Genomic DNA, 20,242 nt, shown 5'->3' with positions numbered 1-20,242 from the left:
ATAAACGTTACTGTCTCCGTGGTTCTGCTCAAAATGTGTTGCGATGCCATAAGGATCAGTACAGGAGACAATGATTGATGTCCTCATAAACTCATACCTGCTTTAAAGGCTGGGTTAAAAATATGCTTGGCAATATGAAACTTGCTACACAGTTCCTTATACCGTTTCAGTTTTATCCATATTAAAACCAAAGGAATTTTAAGAAAGGAATTTTCTTGTGTTAATGCTATTAATTAAAAATGAGCATTTTATTTTTTAAGAAATTAAAATCCTGGAAGAAAACAAGGAATTGGAAAATGCTTTGAAAAATATCCAGCTGCCTAAAGAAGAAATTAAGAAACTTGAAGTGAATGAAATTAGTAAGATCTTATAAAAATTTCTCATTTACAAATATGAAGCTGAACACTTATCTTGCTTTTAAAAAAAAATTTACAGGGTAAATATTATAGTCCAAACACTACAATATTAAAATAACTTAATTCAAGCAATCTTACCACTATAATAGAGTTTCACAGAATGTCTTTAATATGTTTGTAAATAGAGTTGATCTGATACTTTTCTATAGCTCCGCTTCAACCCTGATATTTTTTAAAAGTTTATCTGATTTTAATTTTAGTACGTGTGCTTCTAGATAAACAATAACTCAAGATTTCTAGTAATTTATAAATTTGACAAAAATACACAGTAAAAATCAACTTAAAACATATGCTCGATTCTTCACAATTAACTAGTTATAAATTTATTTTATGTTATATTGTAATTAAAGAAAATAAATAATGACATATAGTGGAATAAAGATTTTTCTTTTTTTCCCCAAGCTTTATGGTACAAGATGATTCTTCCTCCTCAATTTGACAGATCAAAGAAGTATCCCTTGCTAATTCAAGTGTATGTAATATTTTCTTTGGTGTAAAAACTATTTACTGAAAATATGTTAAATTAAATACACATTTATGAGATAGAATGAACCATTCTCCTTGGTAACAGTTCCTATTGATGCTGTTTTTATATATTCCTCAACTAATCAGAGTAAATAAAATATGGCTATTTAAAATAGAATGAGGAAGTTTGGGGATTTTAGATGGACTGGCTTGCATTTGCTGTCTTGAATTTCCTTTGTATGGCAAATTGCCGAATGTGTCAGAATACCTTTGAGATAGAGAAATTGCAGCCAAAAAATATTGTAAATCATCTTAATGTCTTATGTAAGTGAGTTAGAAATGAAATAAGGGAATGGAATACATTTAGTGGAATCACACCCAAAATCAGTGCTGACCTACACACAATTTGCTTAAAACACCATGCATTTTTTTTAGTATATCTTATGCCTGCTTTTAGCAAGTGGCAGGTGGCAGAAATGACGAAAAACCCACACATATTCCTTGAAATGCCAACCCTAGATGTATCCGTTTTGGGGAATAGGAGAGGCTGTGTCCCAAAACAACTTCCTTGTAGCAAACCTCTGGGAAAAGCCTGGTCCTCTCTTGATTTTGAGCCAGTTCTAATGCCACTGTTATTGAAATTTTATCATACAAATGTACTGGAAATACTAAAGGCAATTCTTAGCTACGATGAGAAGTTGAGTTTTACAAAGGAATCCAAGATTCTTTTTTTTTTTTTTTTTTTCCTTTAGGTATGGTGGTCCTTGTAGTCAGAGCGTAAGGTCTGTATTCGCTATTAGTTGGATTTCTTATCTTGCAAGTAAGGAAGGGATAGTCATTGCCTTGGTGGATGGCCGAGGAACAGCCTTCCAAGGTGACAAACTCCTGTATGCAGTGTATCGAAAGCTGGGTGTTTATGAAGTTGAGGACCAGATCACAGCTGTCAGGTGAGCACCTCATTCAAACAGAAACTGGCGTGCAACCAAAGTCATGCAATCACTGTCGGGTTTCTCCATCTTTCATGATTTAATTCTTTTTGTCTGTTTTCCTAACTTCCTCTCAAGTTAACATTAATCTTAAAGAGATATTTTTGCCCAATATGAGAAAAAAAATAATGATAGACAAGAGCTAATAAATGTGTGGAAACAAGATTTATAGTGATAAATGACAAATACTCTCAGTGTTTCAGTCGTTCTGATATCCTTTCGTTGATTCACATGGCTCACAACTAGAAAAAAAAATTGTGTAACTCTAGGGATGGTCTATAGGAAACCAAACATCTGAATTTGCTCAAGCATTGTGGATTCTATCTCATAGACTTAGAAATGTCTCAAGATTTCCTCAACACCCTACACTTACAGATACTAAGCATTCTTTTGTAATTAAGCTAGCTGTGAAGTTTAGCTGTGTTAGCATGAAAGTGTTTTCCTGTTTTCATTTGACAAAACATGCATTTTATGTAATACAAATTATATTATGAAAACATTCATGGGGAAGGCAGACCCATAACCTGAGTCCTTCCCAACCACATTCTCAACCATAATTTGCGTCTCCATCATCTTTTCTGAAACAAATAGAATATAGGCATCAAAATTGCTGTTTATTTGGAAACACTGTGCAGGATGCTTCAGGATATTTCTCTATAGTTGTTGGGTTTCTGTTATTATGTTGTGAGTATGTGAAGTCAGAGAACAGTAGTTTATAAATGTAAAAGCCAACACAGGCCAATTGCACCCTTAGTCGTGGATATATATGTGTGTGTAACGGCTTAAGGTCAGACATTGTTGCACAACAAAGAGCAATTTAGAAAATTCATTAGCACATTCCTTTTATCATCTTAATGTCACTGATAGTTACTGATTTCAATATAGCATACACAATGAAGATTGTATTTAACAGCAAGGAGGTGGGCCCAGACAACACTTTTCTGTGTTTTTGTCTCTAATCAAAGCAGAAGAGTTTAGACTCACAAGTAATTATTTTTAAAAATAGAAAAGTAATCATAACCCATATGTTTTCAAATTTTCCTTCCATTCTGTGAACAGTAATATACACACACTTCTATAACACAAAATATTCAATTAAAAACAGTCTATTTGAATAAAATCTGACAAACGAATAAGTAGATTATTAAATAACACTATGAAATCTCTAGGTGTCATTCACACCTCATTTCTAGGAGGCTCCATCTTTCTTGCTAATCCAGATTATTTGGCCTGTCTGCTATTAACCTATTTAGGATAATCTTCTGCCCGATGGAGAGACACAGAAGAGATAGCTCAAAGAAAAATCCACCACGAGATCAGTTTCTCACATATGAACGCCATTGTGGAAATATGAACACCATTGTCGGTATTATAGACCTAATTCTTTAAGGATTATTATTTTTTTTTTTGGCACTGCAGGTCACATCTATTTTTATTTAAACCATGCAATAAACATCAAGGGTACACAATCCTGGGACCACATCAAAAGACAGATGTAGATTATACCTCATTCGTAATTCAGTTACATCTTTTCCAAAGTTCGTAGCGCTAAACAGTGGTTTGTTCTGGCATTGGTTGAAAACCAAACTTAACAGAAGCAGCTCATCATCCCAATCTACCAATAACAACAAAGTGCATCATTATGTGTTTTGCACTTATTTACCACCAAAATTGCCCCATTTGTATTTAAGAATACCTCAAGAAACAGAGCAGATAGCTTCTTATCGTGTTTCTTGGATGGAATGAAAATCTAAACCTGAATCCCATGTACAGGCCTTAGCTAAAATTGTTATTTCTGCTGTTCAATATATAGGACATGAAGCCACAAATTGTACCAATTTTCACAATAATATAAATGTCTTTGGCATTTAGAATTGAAGATAGACCAGAGGCAGTTATTGGCTACCTTTACCTTCTCTGAGCCATTTTTAGGATGGAATCTAAAGAAAGTCTTCCTGCTATAGAGCAGGCATATGTTCACTCATTTGCTCAGCCATTCAACAACAGATCAAATATTAATGTATGCCATTGCAATCCACTCTGTATAAAACTGTGCAATTTTTATAATCTCTACTTTCAGTGCACTTACAATCTTTGTAAAATGGATAAACCCCTGGCACTCTGAAGGGACAGCATTGCCATTAGATGGAACTTTTACTAAACACCCCAGTGAACAAGGGGAGGCTGTGTGGCCCGTGCACAGCACGTATGCAACAGTGGAGATGCCAGTTGAGGCTAGTCTGGCTTTGCTTGAAAGCGCCATTCTGCAAAAGTGAAAGGGAAGCCTTGGAACCGGATGCTTTGAGAAAACAAAAGCTAAAAAGGATAGATTTATAATGATGATCCTGGGAATAATTCAACCGCATGTCTGCCAAGAAGTGTTTTAGGAATCAGACACTGAATGTCTGACATGGGAATTGGGATTGTAATCCCTTTATGGTAGCCCTCAAATTACCTTCCCACGAAAGAATGAAATTTATCCCCTTCAATCTCATATAGAATGCAATCTGGGCAAACTGTAAGAGACTCTTAAATACAGAGAACAAACTGAAGGTTGATGGGGGGAGGGCAGTGGAAGAGAGGGGAAAATGGGTGATGGGCATTGAGGAGGGCACTTGTTGGGATGAGCACTGGGTGTTGTATGTAAGCGATGAACCACAGGAATCTACCCCCAAAACCAAGAGCACACTATACACACTGTATGTTAGCCAGTTTGACAATAAATTATATTTAAAAAAATAAAAACTAAATAAAATGCAATCTGACTAAAATTTTTACATACCAAAAGAAAATCATGTGTACCTATTTGGAAATGAGAGTAAATGCTAGAGTCAATAAATAGATTTAAACAAAGCAAAGCAGTGTTAAAAAAAAAAGCCACACAAGCTCACTACTTTGACTACACAAAAGAGAATGCTTCCAAGGAGATGTTTGTGAGGTCAAAGCACACACGAAACTGAGATCTGCTTTCCCCAGACTTCTCTGCAAATGGTACTTACATAGGTCCCACAAAACTTCGTTAGTTATAGGATCAGTTCTACTAATTTGGGGTATATTTGGCACTTTTGGCATTCCCACAGTTTAAAATTTTTATATAACTTGAAGGTTAGTGGTGAGAAAAATCTATCATACTGTTATACCTGGCATCAACAAGAACATTTCCAAAATAGGATAATAATTGATCCCTAGGGTTCCAAATTGACCTTTGGAATAGGGTCATTTTTATGAGAGAAAAGTTGTGAAGTTCAGTTTAGCCTCCAAAATGCTTTTTCATTTGTTCCTAACATTTTTCTTCATTTAACCACATCATCAACAGTATTTCTGATAACTGTCTTTGGAAGCGCTTCAGAATTTGGAGGTAAATTTTATAGAGCCTTGGTGGCCTTAAAGTGCTCGGGTTATCTAGCTAACCTTTAACCTAGTCCTGCCACATTAAGTGTTAATGTTTCATTTCCATGTTAACTATTGCACTATCATTTCCTGTAAATGTCATCCTTTCGGAATAAACCGAGGAAGGGAGCTGTTAAGAATTTCCTGCTCCCATGTATCACCTGCTATTTGCTTTTACCCCAGATGCAAGGCAATATGATTGCTAGCTTCCGGGAGATCATAAAATCGAAATTGATTTTATGGCTCAGAACCGTCTTCCAGCACGAGTGGCAAGATTTTTTTTTTTTTTTAAACAAAGAGAGCGAACCTTCTCTTCTTTCATTTGGTTTGTGAAGTTTGTGGAAGAATTGCCGAAATGCCACAGTTTGCTGCACATTTTCTCTGTTTTACCATGAACAGCATCCACACAGGTAGCAACTTCCCGTTTGCTGCTGCATTTCTTCCCCGTAGACTCCTCAGTGTCCCTCAGAATCGGTGTAGGGTAAGCTGTGACTGACGGGGCTTCTTCCCATCTGTTTGTCCCGGGCATTTGCCCAACTCCTCTGTGCATTGGAAACGTGCATGTTGAATCAATGCAACGAGCAAAATGGTTGCTGTGAAATCCCCTTAAGAAACTCCATTATTCAACTGATGAAACCACTACATCTTACTTCCAGAGAAAAATGACAAAGGACATTAACATAACTATAGGGAACAAAAAAAAAAAAGGTCTTTTTCTGGCGCTGCGTGTGCCACTTCGTTCTCCTCGCCTTCCCATTACTGTTGCATCCGGGTCTCTGCAATGGCTCATCCAGTTTGCTATTTTCTTCCACTGCTCCTGCTTCTCTGAGAGTTCCTGGAGTTCTTATCAAACCATCCCCCCAATAAATCACAATTGCTCTAGAACACCAATCCTCAAGGGGGCATGGGATAAATTAGCCTAAAATATTCCCATTTTCGCACCGACTTTGCAAAGTTATATTTCTGAAGGCTTCCCATGACTTTTATTTAAAAGTTGTCCTTCAGCACGGTCTCTTACTCCTAAGAAGACATTTATTTTCAAAATAGTTTTCAAACGATGGCTCTTCTGTGATGAAACGCAAACGAATTATGACCATATCCTAAAAGATACATATCCATGCTGTGACAAACCGAGGGTTCCTAAGTATGGAATGGGAGAGGGATGGATATTTTTTTGCAGATGAAAGCTACCGAAAATGAGATGGCCATTATCATTAACATCTAAGCATTTAACACTGATAAAATTTAAGGCAACAACAATGAAAATCTTTTTTTCCAAAATCTGAGGATTTGGATATTTGGTCCTAGTAATGGTGCTAGTATTTCTTGTGTTACTGTAAGACTAGGTCTTGACCTCTCTGAGTCTGCAGTAACTCACTCCCGCAATTAGGATACTAGACTTTCAGCCCAGAAAGTACGACTCAATAGATGTACAGTAGAGCCTAAAGGATCCTTTTTATGCTTTGCAGAAAACATGATCATATTCTTTTAATTATTTGTAAGTGCAGCATTATTATGCATGTGTTTAAACAAAGAAAATGAAGCGTTTCTATTAAATCTTTGGATTAAATATGCTTGTGTAATGAAGTAAATGTCATGTGTACACACTTAAAATTCTAAAAATTTGTTTCTTTTATTTTAGAAAATTCATAGAAATGGGTTTCATTGATGAAAAAAGAATAGCCATATGGGGCTGGGTGAGTTGTTTTATATGTTTTATGCCTGTTATTCAGTTCAGCAATCATAATTTTCTAAAGTGTTCGCTTATAAGGTTTCTCATGAAATGTTAATGTTGCAACATAATTTAATCTGTCAATGGAAACAGTCAGTTTGGGTAATCTAGGCTTCAAAGTGGTGGCTTTAAGTGTTCCTTTTTCCCAATCATTTCATTTCTTTCTTGTGTAGCAAATTAACTCATAATTGATACATTTTTACTTAATTTTTTGGTATTAGATTACAGTATCCTGAATTGAACTATGTTCATCAAAGGTTTCATTTCCTTTGTTATTTTGGAGTTAATAAAGATCTTTTAGAGTTCATAATTTCATTTTTTTAATGAAAAACTAAGCTAACATTTGCAATTATAGGAACTTTTAGAATACAAATTCCCTAGTACCTAGCCTATCCCAGTCATATCTTGGCTGTTTTGATTCTTTTTTTTTTTTTTTGTAATCAAATTATTTTACCAGACCTAACATTAATTTGTGCTAACTGGAGAGGAGTATAATTTAGTTTCTGAGTTATAGGTCATGGAGATAACTGCCCACGTTTGAGGAGCTGTGCAGGTTCTCAAAATACACATTAAAAGGAAGAGGCAAAACTTCCCAATCATGGGCAATGAAGTCACTGGAAAGTTTAGAGAAATATTGGAAAGAGTTTAGATTTGCCCATTATAAATTATGATAATTACCCTTCAAAGAAGATTTCCTGTTTCACTTTTTGGTCTGAATTTGTACATTTGCAAGTCAATTTGCAGCCGTTTGTGCTTGGGTTGTTTTTCTTGGCTGTTTTCTCTGAGAGCGGCCTGCACAAGATGGAGGGAATGAAACCCAATATTGAAGGGAATCTGCAGGCTCCGACTCAGCTCTCAGCTCAGTGACCAGATGAAGAGCTGTTATGAATTTGTGGAAAGTTGTTACTTCAAGCCATTTGGTCCTTCTTAAAACTATCAAATGTTAAATATCTAAACAGAATGGAATTCAAATGGGTGGAAATAAATGAAATATTTTTATAGTGAAATATTTCAGATAAAATCTCTCCATCCATTTTTATGAAATTTCCTAAAGTAAATTTTCAAAAGATTCAAATTTCACGCGGAACACTTCCATGTAATCATTACCATTTCTCTTACACTTTTACTTTGCTTTTACTGCAAGCTCTGAAATAATCAGAAAGTGGAATTTTTAATTTCATTTCTACAACATCCTGGTATTAGTTTGGTAGAGAACCATCTATGTGGGATGATTTAAAGAACCCACTCATCACCTCAAAATACATCCATATCAGTCTGAAATTCTTCAATAAGGGATTCTCACGATGTCTGTGCAAATGCTTCTAGAAGAAGTAGTATATTAGGTCCCCTTTATTGCTTACTTTCCAACATGGCAGTGATTGCAAGCTAAACCCTGAGAACATGTGCGGAAGAGGGAAATAAGTGAACTGCCACCGGATGCAACGCATGAGCAACCCCTGAATCAGCAGGGCCCAGAAGATCCTGAAGGAAAAAGACCTTAATACTACACTGTTATTTATCAATTAGTTAAGAGTTATTTAACCCATCCATCCGATCACTGATTCATGCATTCTTTCATGCATGTAGTACATTTTTATTGGATCTCAATTAGGTCTTATATTAGGTTCTTTAGAAGATGAAAAGATGAATAAGTTATAGCCCTGGCCCTCTGTTAGATAAAACAGAGAGCAGAAAAGCAATTGCTCAGCAACATTCCAAGTGTTAAGACAGACACAACTTACCACGGAGAATACCAGGGAGAAGATTGGTTAATTCTGGCTATGAGAGCTAAGGGAAGATTCAGAAATGAGGTAGTGAAGATAGGTTAGTAGTGGGTCATGCCAGAGAATGGAGACAACATTGCCAGGGTCCGAAGGTAGCAATGAGTAGGGCACAGTTGGTCTGGATGCCTGAAACTTCAGAATTGTAATCCATACATACTAAAGAAGGTGTAGGAAATTAGTTTGGATAGATAGGTAGCCAGATAACAGGAGGGCTTTTAGACTGCATAGAGAAGAATAGGCTCTCTCCATGGCTTTGCAGACATTTCTCTTATTTTTCTATGTCTCCATCATCATTACACTCCATTCATTTTTTTAAAAATGTTGGTGATTTTCAGGATCTGACCTTGGCTCTCATTGTTTTTCACTTCCTTGGTGACACCCAGGTAATTTCAAAAATGGTGATGACAGTCAGATCCCTGCCACTAGCCCCCACCTCTCTTCTCAGCTCCACATTTCAAATGCTCACTGGTCATCTATCCCAAATCAATGTCTTACAAGAGGCTCAGGCTTAACTCACACAAGCTAAACTTGTTATAGTCTACTTAAAACAAGTCCTCATCTTTATTAAAGGACCTCACCACACACCTAGTCACCCAAATAGTAAGTTCAGAGCTATTTGCAACTTCTCCTGCTCCCCAGCTCCAACACTCCAGTGGTGTGGTTAGTAAGATCTATCTCTTCTACCTTCAAACATTTAAATCTGTTCTCGTCATCCCCACAGCCAGTGCTTTAGTCCAAGTTTCTTCATATGTAATTTAGATCAGACCTTCTCAAACTTTAGCTTACATAAGCATCACCTGAAGAACTTATTGAAACAGGTTCTAGGGCCCTACCACCAGAGATTCTGATTCAGTACTCCCTGGGGAGGCCCGAGGATTTGCATTTCCCACAAGATCACAAGTGATGCTGATTCCTTTGGTCCAAGGACCATGGGTTGCGTAGTTCAGTTGCCTCTGAACTAGCCTTCCTGCTTTGACTTCACAAGCTGCAATGTTGCTAATGAAGTTATTGTTCCCAAACAGGAATTTACCATGTTGCTTTTCTGCTTATATGCTTGTACATTTTCTAATGTACACATCAACCTTGACCTGGTGCCCAAATATATTTCCTAGCATGCAAAGCCCATGACAAACTGGCTGAAACCTCCTTTTCCAGCCTCATCTCTTTCCACTTTTCCCCATGCCTTATGAATAATTTGACTCATGTCTGTGCTTCCTCACTCCCATGTTTTTGTGAATCCTGCTCCTTGTACCTGCAATGTGTCTATCTTCTTCCATCCCCCTCCTCTTCCTCTGAAATGGAAAACTCACTTATTCTTTAAAACCCAACTCAGACATGACTTTCTTTGTCCTCCAATAGTTCTTTTTACTGCTCTTCTGGGAATTACCATGGTTTATCTTGTCTGTCTATTGGTTTCTCCCATGAAAATGTAAGCTCATCGAGGGAATGGACTTCATCTGTTTCTAGATTTGTTTCTCAAACGTTCGGCATAATACTTGGCTATCTCATATATGGATGATGTTGTTTAAACTAAATTTAATCCTAGAAGTCAGTGTCCCCCCACATGTATCTTATTAGTACCAAGGGATTTTTCAGGAAAATTTATCTGGTCTAATAATTTGGTAAATTATAAAGTCTACATAATAGTGTGTGCTGGCTCTGTGAAGGAGAGATTTCAATTAACAGTATTACCAAAAAGTATTTGATTCCACGGATACTTTTTTGAGATGCACTCTTGAAGTCAGTAGGGAATAGAATTGGTGTCTTAGGAAGATCCTCTTGGCTGCAGAGTGAAGGAAGATATGAGGTAGGAGAGGGAGTGAGCCAAGGAGCTAGGTGAGCAGTAATATGGGCAACCAATGCCCACGGCCTGAATTTAGGCAGCGAGGTATGAGGTGGGAAGAGGTTCAAGTGCTCTTTTCTAGTATAATAAGCAGGAGCCTGCAAGGCACTGAAGACTGGAAAGAGGAAGATATTGAGAACGACCATGAGCATTGCTTAGCTATTACTGTGTTTCATATCAAGGAAGGAAATATCTGTTTGCATGAAGTGTTAGGCGCCAGAGTGGTCTGAGAAACATACTGCAGCTAACCACATAAATTTTTGGTAGTCAGTGGGTGAATAAGATGAAAATCCTGCATTTCCCTCCATTATCCTGATTAAGAAGGGGAGAAGAGGCATTTTTATCTTACCCTTTTATTTTTCTGGCTCACACAAGTCAAAGTCCAGGAGCCCTGATTTTAGTTTTATTAGATATCCACTGTGCACCCAACACTATGCCTAGGGAGTGTCTGTTATGACTGGTTCTTAACTAGGCAATTTTGTCCCTCAGGGGACATTTGGCAATGTCTGGAGTCACTTTTGGTTGTCACAACTGGGAGAGTGCTACTGGCATCTAGTGAGTAGGGGCCAGAGATGCTGTTAAATATCTCACAATGCACAGGACAGCTCCCCACAAAAAAGAATTACCCAGCCTAAAATGTCAGCAGTGCTGAGGTTGCAAAACACTGGTTTATTTGAAGAAAAATTGAAGTAATTATTCTGACAATTGAAGAGCAGCAGGGGTTTTGCCTAAATTATTAGAATAACAACCTCATTTATGGGCCTTGCTTTGTTAATATAGGCCTAGCCAGGTGGTGTTGAATAAGCATTAGTTCATGATTTAATCTTAGTTCCTTTCTCTTCCAGTGACTAATTATAAGCAATTTGAATTGCTATGTGCGATCAGCGATGTAAAAGTAGGACAAATGCACCTCTAATGAGACTACATTAGACTCCAAACTTAAAGTTCCCCAAAGAGGTTTGCCCTAGTGCAAGGACGGAGCGGAAAGTCATGGGTTGTAGAGGAAGGTGTCCTCGCTTTGAGTCCCGGCTCTGCTGTTTCATGACTCCAAGAGTCCTCTATGTTCACTCTGAACCTCAATTTCCTCATCATGAAATGCAGCCCTGATTTCCTCACCAAGTCACTGTGAAGATTAGCACAGTTAATAGGAAAGTCATATATTCGTCAAATATTTAGTCTATTCCCTTCTGTGTTCCAGGCCCTATTCTCAGGGCTGGGGTTACCTTTGGTCACAAGACAGATGAAAATGCCGACCTTTGTGGAGTTAGGAATGGTTGGGAAGAAAGACAGCAAGCAAGATAAATAAGTAAAATGAATAAGATGTTAAATGATAAAATGCCCTGGTGAAAACCAAGCCAAAACAAGAAAGGAGCATGAAGCAGGGTTGGTGCAATTATAGATGAGAAGGACGGGTGAGATTCTTTGAGTTAAGACTTGAAGTGGGGAGGAAGTGAGCCCTGCCCATATCTGGAGATATGTTCTAGGCAGTGTTCTAGGCAGAGTTCTAGAGTGTTCTAGGCAGAGGGCAGCAGCATTTGTGAAGGTCCTGGGACTAGATCATGCTTGGAGGCTCCAGAAAACATTAGGAGAGCCAACAAGCAGAGGGACATCTGAGGTGGGAGAAAGGAAGCAAAGTTGTGGGTCCTCAAAGAAGGTCACAACAGCCTTGGCCATACAAACATTAACTATCTATTATTATCGCCTGTAGGTAAAATAGTTCCAATGTACATTATGGCTCACATAAAAGTGTTCTATAAACCCTTCAAAATTCTGTGCCCTTCTAAGAATGTTTTTAAAGATATCCTTCATTTAAACAAAATGGCAAGGCATCTAAGTGCAAAGGACAAAATTCTAGAATTCTCATGGCCAATCTGCTCCGTGGGTTCCTTTCTTGCGACAGCCACCCACTCTGCCTTGGAGCCCCACCCATGGGAGAGCAGAAAAAAGTCAACTCGGGTTTATTTTATTTCCTCTTCATTTCTACAATAGGAATAGCTTTTCTAAGCTGCCTGAGAATTTAAAGAACACCTACTTTTGTTGTGCTGCTGCTACACCAGTTTTGCTCTTACAAATTCCTAGAGACAATTTGTATTCATCCTGCAAACACGGAAATTTTATTTAGATACAGCATTATTATCTAATCACTGGGTAGATACAGATTCGTAACTTGTAAGATTTCAAACAGAAATGTTCAAAACCCTTTTCACTATATAGAAGCGCCTTTGATTTCAAATCTTGTTTCATGCTATTTCAGCGGGACCCACTGTTGTTACTTGTAGTGAACACAGTTTTCCAATAAAACCACAAATGATAATATTTCTAACTCAGGCTTACTTTACTGTCTTTGAACCTAAAACTGAAAGAAAGAAGGAAAGAACTCCCGTTTCAGTAATAGTCATTGCTAACCTACTAATTAAAACAAATCATTTTTATAAGTGAAAATTTTCACTTACCCAAAAGATTTTTAAACCCAATGTTCCTTCCATTTTTAAAATATATTTCCCCTATTAAAACATGTTTTAGGGGCGCCTAGGTGGCGCAGTCGGTTAGGCGTCCGACTTCAGCCAGGTCACGATCTCACGGTCCGGGAGTTTGAGCCCCGCGTCAGGCTCTGGGCTGATGGCTCAGAGCCTGGAGCCTGTTTCCGATTCTGTGTCTCCCTCTCTCTCTGCCCCTCCCCCGTTCATGCTCTGTCTCTCTCTGTCCCAAAAATAAATAAATGTTGAAAAAAAAATTAAAAAAACAAAACAAAACAAAAAAAAAAAACATGTTTTAGTCTTCTTTAAAGAGGCCATGATATAATTGGAGATGCTTCTATTCTGTGTTTTGTAGCCAAGGGTCCTCCATAAAATTCTTCAGAACTGGAAACCTACAACTGTAAACTAGTCAAAGAATTCTTCCTTGAACTCATCAATTCAGCAAGATTGTTTAGCTTACCGCCCCCCCCCCCCCCCCCCCCGCCCCATACCATGTATTTCACAGGTTAAGAATAGACCCTTGCTGGGGCGCCTGGGTAGCTCAGTCAAGTTAAGCAGCTGAATATTGATTTCAACTCAGGTCATGATCTCACAGTTTGTGAGTTCGAGCCCCACGTCGGGCTCCGGGCTGAGAGTCTGGATCCTGCTTGGGATTCTCTCTCTCCTTCTCTCTCTACCATCCCCCCTCTCAAAATAAATAACTAAGCTTTAAAAAAAAAAAAAAAAAGACAATCGACCCTTGCTACTGACCTGCCCTCACTACCATGTCGGTCTGTCTGTCTGCCTGTTGTCTCTCACTCTATAAAGCTCTCCCACTCACTCTTTCACCCTCTTTCTAAAGACTGACTTTTCTGTGGCAAAGGGTGATAAGATCTGCTGATCTAAGGGAATAGCTCCCAGAGGCTTGTGGTTATAAGGTCCTAAGTACAAGACACATTACATTCCTAGTTGGAAAGTCCCACTGTTCTCTTGTGACTTGTGGGAACCTTCTTGTGTTGGGGCAAGAATATGCACTGAGAATCACTTCTTAATCTAGCACACACATTGGAGGGCTCAGGACCCAGGGCACTGTTTAGTCCACATTCCCAGGAGAAGCATCTCTCTCAGGCATGTTTCTACCTTTGACTTCCAGGGAGAGATGCCACCTTATTGTGTTCTTTTCTTCAGTTTTAGGAAAAGGTTCAAATATCCAGGTGACACAGGCAGACATCTCCTGTTGTCAGGGTCACATTTGTGAACCATCTATTTGATTCCTTGGGGAAGAAACTTGATGAGAGTTAACCCTGCTCCGGACTGTGCCATTTGTATCCCCTTTTGCATGTCTTTGTTCTTCCATTAAATTTGTGGGGGGCTATGTAAGACTTTACAATGGCTTTTCCTCCTTTGAGCTGCTTTGCCAGAAATCTTCAGAGCAGAATATATAACACTACATTATACCCAAATTCTGGCCATTTCTCCAATATCCAGAAGATTCATATGTCCTTCCCTTATTGTTCTATTATGAAAACAAATAAGTTAATACACAGATGTGAGTTCTGCCTCCTGGGACTTTTGCAAGCTGTGAGAAGTATCTCGCTTTTCCATTTGGGCAATAATCTGCTTTCTTTGTGCATTTCTTTCAAGTAAAATCCTGGTTTTGCTCTGGCAAGGTCTTCATTGGAAAAATATGGAGGAAAGAATTTTGGCAGAAAAATTACAATTATAAATATCTCTTAAACTGCCCCTGCCATGCTCTGATTAGCACACCAAGTATTTTTAGTTTACTAGGGGTGAAATTATGCTGTGTCAGGTGGAAGTCACTGCCAAGAGTGCAAGATAGACATTTAATCTACCCCATGCACATCCCCGGCGCCCATGAGTACTTATTGTGAGAGGAGTTGCTATAAAACTATCTTGGAGAGTTTCTGAAAGCAAATCTGGGACTGACTTGCAATGATGTCTCCACAGTCCTACGGAGGCTATGTTTCATCACTGGCCCTTGCTTCAGGAACCGGTCTTTTCAAATGTGGGATAGCAGTGGCTCCTGTCTCCAGCTGGGAATATTACGGTATGGAAACATTTCATAAATGTTGCTGCGAAAACATTTAACACATAATTACTCTATATTTGAGGTTGCTAGGAAAACAAATTATGCAGTAAAATTCACCCCAGCTTCACTGGGGAAAATATAATCTATAAACGAGGTTGTTTATATGATTCATTATAATCATGTTGCAGCAATCAAAGAAATCTTAAGAATGAGGAAGGACTCTTCTAAAACCCAGTATGTTAGCCTCTCCCCCAACACCTTGTGCCTCCTGCTAAACCAAACCTCTAGAACCAGAGCCAGCTCTTTGTTTTCGCAGGCACACAGGTGCAGCAGGTCTGGCTTTTAAGCACATTGCATGCAAAGTTAGGCAGAGCCACCGCTATTCACCTCCACACCACAGTTTGCAGCTGCCAGTTCCTTTGCTCCAGAAATCAAAACAAAACAAACCAAAATTTGTTGAGAAGTACACCTCCCGTGTGTGCCTATATTTATGATTAACGTTAACGCAGGATGATCAGTCGGAATTAACTCTAATAATTGAACAAAAATTAGCTTTCATCAGATCCTCGTCCCTGTGCTGGGATAGAAATGAAGCCACTATAACTTGGAGGGAATCTTTATTCAGAAAAAAAAAAGTGTGTGTGTGTGTGTGTGTGTGTGTGTGTGTGTGTTGGGAGAGGAGGATTTGGGGGACACAGTTCCACCCCACATTAAGACACCAATAAAAGTACTACAGGCGGCTGCATTTGTGATTTCTTTTAAAATAGAATGAGGTCATCCCATAAGGTCCTCCCTAGCTCAACATTTCCACCCCTCCCCACCCTGCCCCCACTGAAGGGCTTTGGGTAGAAGAGAAAAAACTTAAGAGCATCCTTTCTCGTGTTAGCTGTTCCTGTTTCCTCCTTTGCTTCGCCAGCCCTACTGAGGCAAATTGCAGAGCAAATGACTTGGGTGGAGCATTACAGTAAAGGAAAGCAAGAACCTTCCTCAGCAGCTCCACAGGGGAAAGTGGTGAGCAGTTCTCAAACTGAGGGGTCTTGCTGGTTAGTGAAATGAACCATTTCACATGCAAACAACATGTTCTTATATGTTTTACAGCATCTATCTACACGGAGCGATTCATGGGCCTCCCAACAAAGGACGATAATCTCGAGCACTATAAAGTAAGCATGTTCTGTTTAATTTAGGTCATTAACTGAGTTCCAGTATGTGCCACATACTTTTGAAGCAGTCATTCAGAGTTTACACTTTTGCTGGGGCCCCAGGCAAATGCGATGATCTTTTGTTAGCTGCAAAACACCTCCCTAGAGAGAAATTTACTCTCTTTGGATTCTCTTCTTTCTTTCCCCATCCTCCCTTCCCTCACCTCCCTTTTCCCCATCGTGCTGCCCACCCCCAACCCCCACACAGCTTGAGCGGGCATCATCTATGCCTAAGGTCTCACTCATATGTAACATATGACACATAAACTTTCCGTTTTTCAAACTAGGAATCAGATGGAAGTAATGCAAATGATGATGAAAATGTGTTGCTCTGACTCTTAAATATTTATCAACCAAAGCAATACATAATTTCAGTATTGGTGCTAAGTCCATCGCACAATGATTTAGCTAGTTTTCTATTAGAACTTGCAGCAACTAAAATGTTAATTTTTCCTCTTTTCCAGAATTCAACTGTGATGGCAAGAGCAGAATATTTCAGAAATGTAGACTATCTTCTCATCCACGGAACAGCAGATGGTGAGGTTTAAGCAAGACTCTTACACATAAAAATACTGAGCCAACATCACTTTGTTTAAGAAACATTAAGCATCCTCCTATGCCTATGCTCAGGGTCAGTACCTAAGAGTCAGGGACATTTCCATAAATGAGTGTGATTACTCACTGCTGACAATGTCAACTGCATGACTAGATAATTGTCGGTGTTCATTTCCAGGCGGTACATTGTCACTCTGTGCTTTCTGGTATTTAGCAGCACTTTAACTCTCTCTCTTTGTTGCAGATAATGTGCACTTTCAAAACTCAGCACAGATTGCTAAAGCTCTGGTTAATGCACAAGTGGATTTCCAGGCAATGGTACATAATTTCGTTTTACTCATGTTCACGGCCTTAGACCCGTAAGCTAAAAGGAAGAATCTTATTTCTTGATTGCAATTATTACTTTTTACTGAAACCTGGCAAACTGGCTGTAGGGTAGAGTGGGCAGAACATTAGCAGATGGGTCTCAGATCTTTCATGAACTCCCTGAAGGACACTAAGCAAGCCATGTCACCTCCGGGGATCCTAGTTGAGTCATATATGAAATAAAGGCATCCGTGAGATGAGCTGATCTTCTAGCTCGAAATCCAATAGTTCTGCGATCCTGCTTACATAAGTGTAGCTACATACTTAGAGTCCCCACAAAGGCCGGGAGACCCAAAGCAGCTAAAAGTCTCTGTTTACCCAGTAAGAAGCAATCATGGAATGTTACCAGAGGCTTCCGAGGCTCCCGGAAGTCAGGCGGCTCCGCTCAGAGAGCCCTTTCATCTGTGTGTTCTCAGCACCTGACACATGCTTGGCCCAGCACACGAGCTGGTGTTTTCACCGAGCGAAGGAATGAATGAGCTAGCTGTAAAATCAAGGTTGCATGAGGAATAGGAAATGACAGCAGAGAGAAAAGTAAGGTGAAAACCACGGCAAGGGAGACAACCCCTGACAGCTGTTTCCCCCCTTCGGTGAGCATAAGTTCCCCCTCACTTGCTTTTCCTGAATAAGAACCTAGAAAAGGAAACCCTCATTTTTGGAATTTTGGTTTTTAAAAATAATTTACAAAAGCGGACGTGAGGTTTTTCTGGTCTTTTTTATTGTGACCCTCCCCCCCCAACATAAATTCACCTGATGAGTATATGGAGCATTCCATCACGACCACGATCTACCTTTATTCAGTGAAAACAATCATCTTACCAGCATCTCCCCAACAATGAAGTTTAAATTTATAATGCTGTCTCCCTGGGTGTTTTTAATGATACTATGTTTAACTCCTATAAAAGGTGTTTACAGTTATATGTGTTGTGGATTTCCTGCAGCAGACAGGAATTGGATTCAGAGGCTAAAAGCCTCGTGGAATTTTTGAGCTAGAAGGAGCCTCAGAGGAAATCAAATCCAACCTCCTCATTTTTCAAATGAAGAAACCAAGCTCCAGAGAAGCAAAGTAATAGACCCAACATACCAGCTCTGGAGCCCATGCCTGCCTCCGGATCCCCCCCCCCCCGGGATGCTGGCCACTGTTAAAGCTCAGCCACCAAGATCTAAAGTCTCAGCTTAAAAAATGTGAGAGAATAGTGAGGGTTAATAGAAGGCTTTCATACCTTCCTGTTCGAAATGCTTACGTGTAAGCTAGTTTAGTTATTTAAGCGTGCTTAAGTAGAATTTCAACCACAATATTAGAAAAATTACCAGGACCTGAGAGCATGAGTAAGTCAAAGCTAGATGCATCATGTGCCTGTGGTTGTAACAGAGGCTTCTGTCCTTTGTGTTTCAGTGGTACTCTGACCAGAACCATGGCATTTCCGGCCTGTCCACGAAGCACTTATACACCCACATGACCCACTTCCTAAAGCAGTGTTTTTCTTTGTCCGACTAAAAATGATGCAGATGCAAGCCCGTATCGCAGTCTGAACACTTCATATAAATGCCTCCGACCATTTGCTTGTTTTACTCTTTCTGCTGTTAAATCCTGGTACAAACAAACAAATGAATGATGTTCTAAAGGCTGGCAGAAAATTAAAACTCAGAAGTTCAACCTCCTAAAGATTGTTTACATTTTCTGGCACTCTGTGAAAGAAGAGGAAAGGCAACCATGCCTTTTGCTTTGGACACAGACAATGTTTCATCACCTGTTTATTTGCGGAAAATAATAAAGTCAGAAGTTAAAGTGCTATTATTTTTTCTGTGTGAATTAATTTCAGACTCCGGTTTTATTACAGAAAAAAAATGCTTACACTAAGCAAGCACATGAATAATATTAGGTGGTTATGGAGGAGAAGAACCCAAGAGTTTGGGATTTTTGTAATTAGAATTCCAGATGCTGGAATGAGTAGCTCAGGGTATGCAAAAGCATTGTTCAGAAATCAAGTTTGAGATGCATTCTGCAGAGTCATCCTGATGTTTACACTCTATGCTGTCCCTCCAAGAAATGTTTCTTACATTTCTCCCAAATTTCTTCAATGTGGCCAAAAGCATTTGACAAGGATAAAGTCTGAATTTTAAATTCAAGCTCCTTTTAATAAATGCTTCAAATTTGGAAACATTTCTATTTTGTATCTCTTTTAAGAATTAGTGATGCTAACTGCCTGCAGATTACTGAGCCACACAAAACTAAAACAGCAAAAAAATTAAATAAAATGGAGATTGACAGCCAGAAAGGAAAAGTGTTGTATCGATGAGATTTTTCTGGGGTTTGAATTCTACATTATCGAGCTCATTTTGAATAAAGAAAAAAAAAAGCCATAATGCTTGCAATCGCGAAGGTGATACTCCACCAGTAACAGTCCCCATCAATTAGAAACTTATGGGAGGCTTCCATCACTGTGGTTGCCACAGAGTTAAAAAGATCCAGGTCACCGAAGATATTTCTTAAATGAATGTTGGAAGTGGCCATGAAGCCACTCCCTAGGGGACTTTTCATTGATGTGTTCCCTGGCACTAGATTGCTCTAGATGATTTCTCCCCACCTCTAGCTTGATTCTTCCTCATTGCAGGCAGAAGACCGTTGTCCCTTCTCTCATGTTCTATAACCAGAAGAACCAATCCAGGCATGGAGCATTACAGCAGGAAGGGGCCTCAGACCATAGACCACAGACTCTTCTAGAATTGTCACATATTTCTTTGTCCAGCTCTCTCTCCACTACTGCTTTCTGAAATCATGTCTCCCACGCAGGCCACATAGTGCCACCTCACCTTTCAGGAAGGGGTGCTTTGTCACGGGGCTTGGGTAACACCCGAACAGATTCAGAATGGGCCATCGCCCCTCCTCCCCACATCTGTGCAACTGCTGATGCCCTGCGGGGCAGAGAGAAGCTATTACCTCCCCGTTTTGTTCTGCGTGGAGCAGCCTCCGAAGCAAGCCAAGATTTCCTCGTA

General features: G+C 39.2%; 1 protein-coding gene across 2 annotated transcripts in view; it reads left to right on the top strand.

Annotated features, from left to right (window-relative positions):
- The window catches only part of FAP (fibroblast activation protein alpha), a 73,911-nt gene extending 54,871 nt beyond the window's left edge, over positions 1-19,040 (top strand). For both annotated transcript variants that reach the window (XM_011285347.3, XM_019838169.1), the window contains 9 exons: positions 261-359; positions 819-888; positions 1,634-1,828; positions 6,900-6,954; positions 15,041-15,140; positions 16,221-16,285; positions 16,789-16,861; positions 17,124-17,197; positions 18,642-19,040. In XM_011285347.3, the coding sequence (XP_011283649.1) occupies positions 261-359; positions 819-888; positions 1,634-1,828; positions 6,900-6,954; positions 15,041-15,140; positions 16,221-16,285; positions 16,789-16,861; positions 17,124-17,197; positions 18,642-18,743 (833 nt within the window). In that variant the 3' untranslated portion in view covers positions 18,744-19,040. The remainder of the gene's footprint in view (positions 1-260; positions 360-818; positions 889-1,633; positions 1,829-6,899; positions 6,955-15,040; positions 15,141-16,220; positions 16,286-16,788; positions 16,862-17,123; positions 17,198-18,641) is intronic.
- The last annotated feature ends 1,202 nt before the right edge of the window (positions 19,041-20,242 follow it).

Source organism: Felis catus, chromosome C1 (assembly GCF_018350175.1).
Source record: "Felis catus isolate Fca126 chromosome C1, F.catus_Fca126_mat1.0, whole genome shotgun sequence".
Taxonomy (NCBI): domain Eukaryota; kingdom Metazoa; phylum Chordata; class Mammalia; order Carnivora; family Felidae; genus Felis; species Felis catus.
The sequence above is the reverse complement of the archived record's forward strand: the minus strand, read 5'-3'. Positions and strand labels throughout refer to the sequence as shown.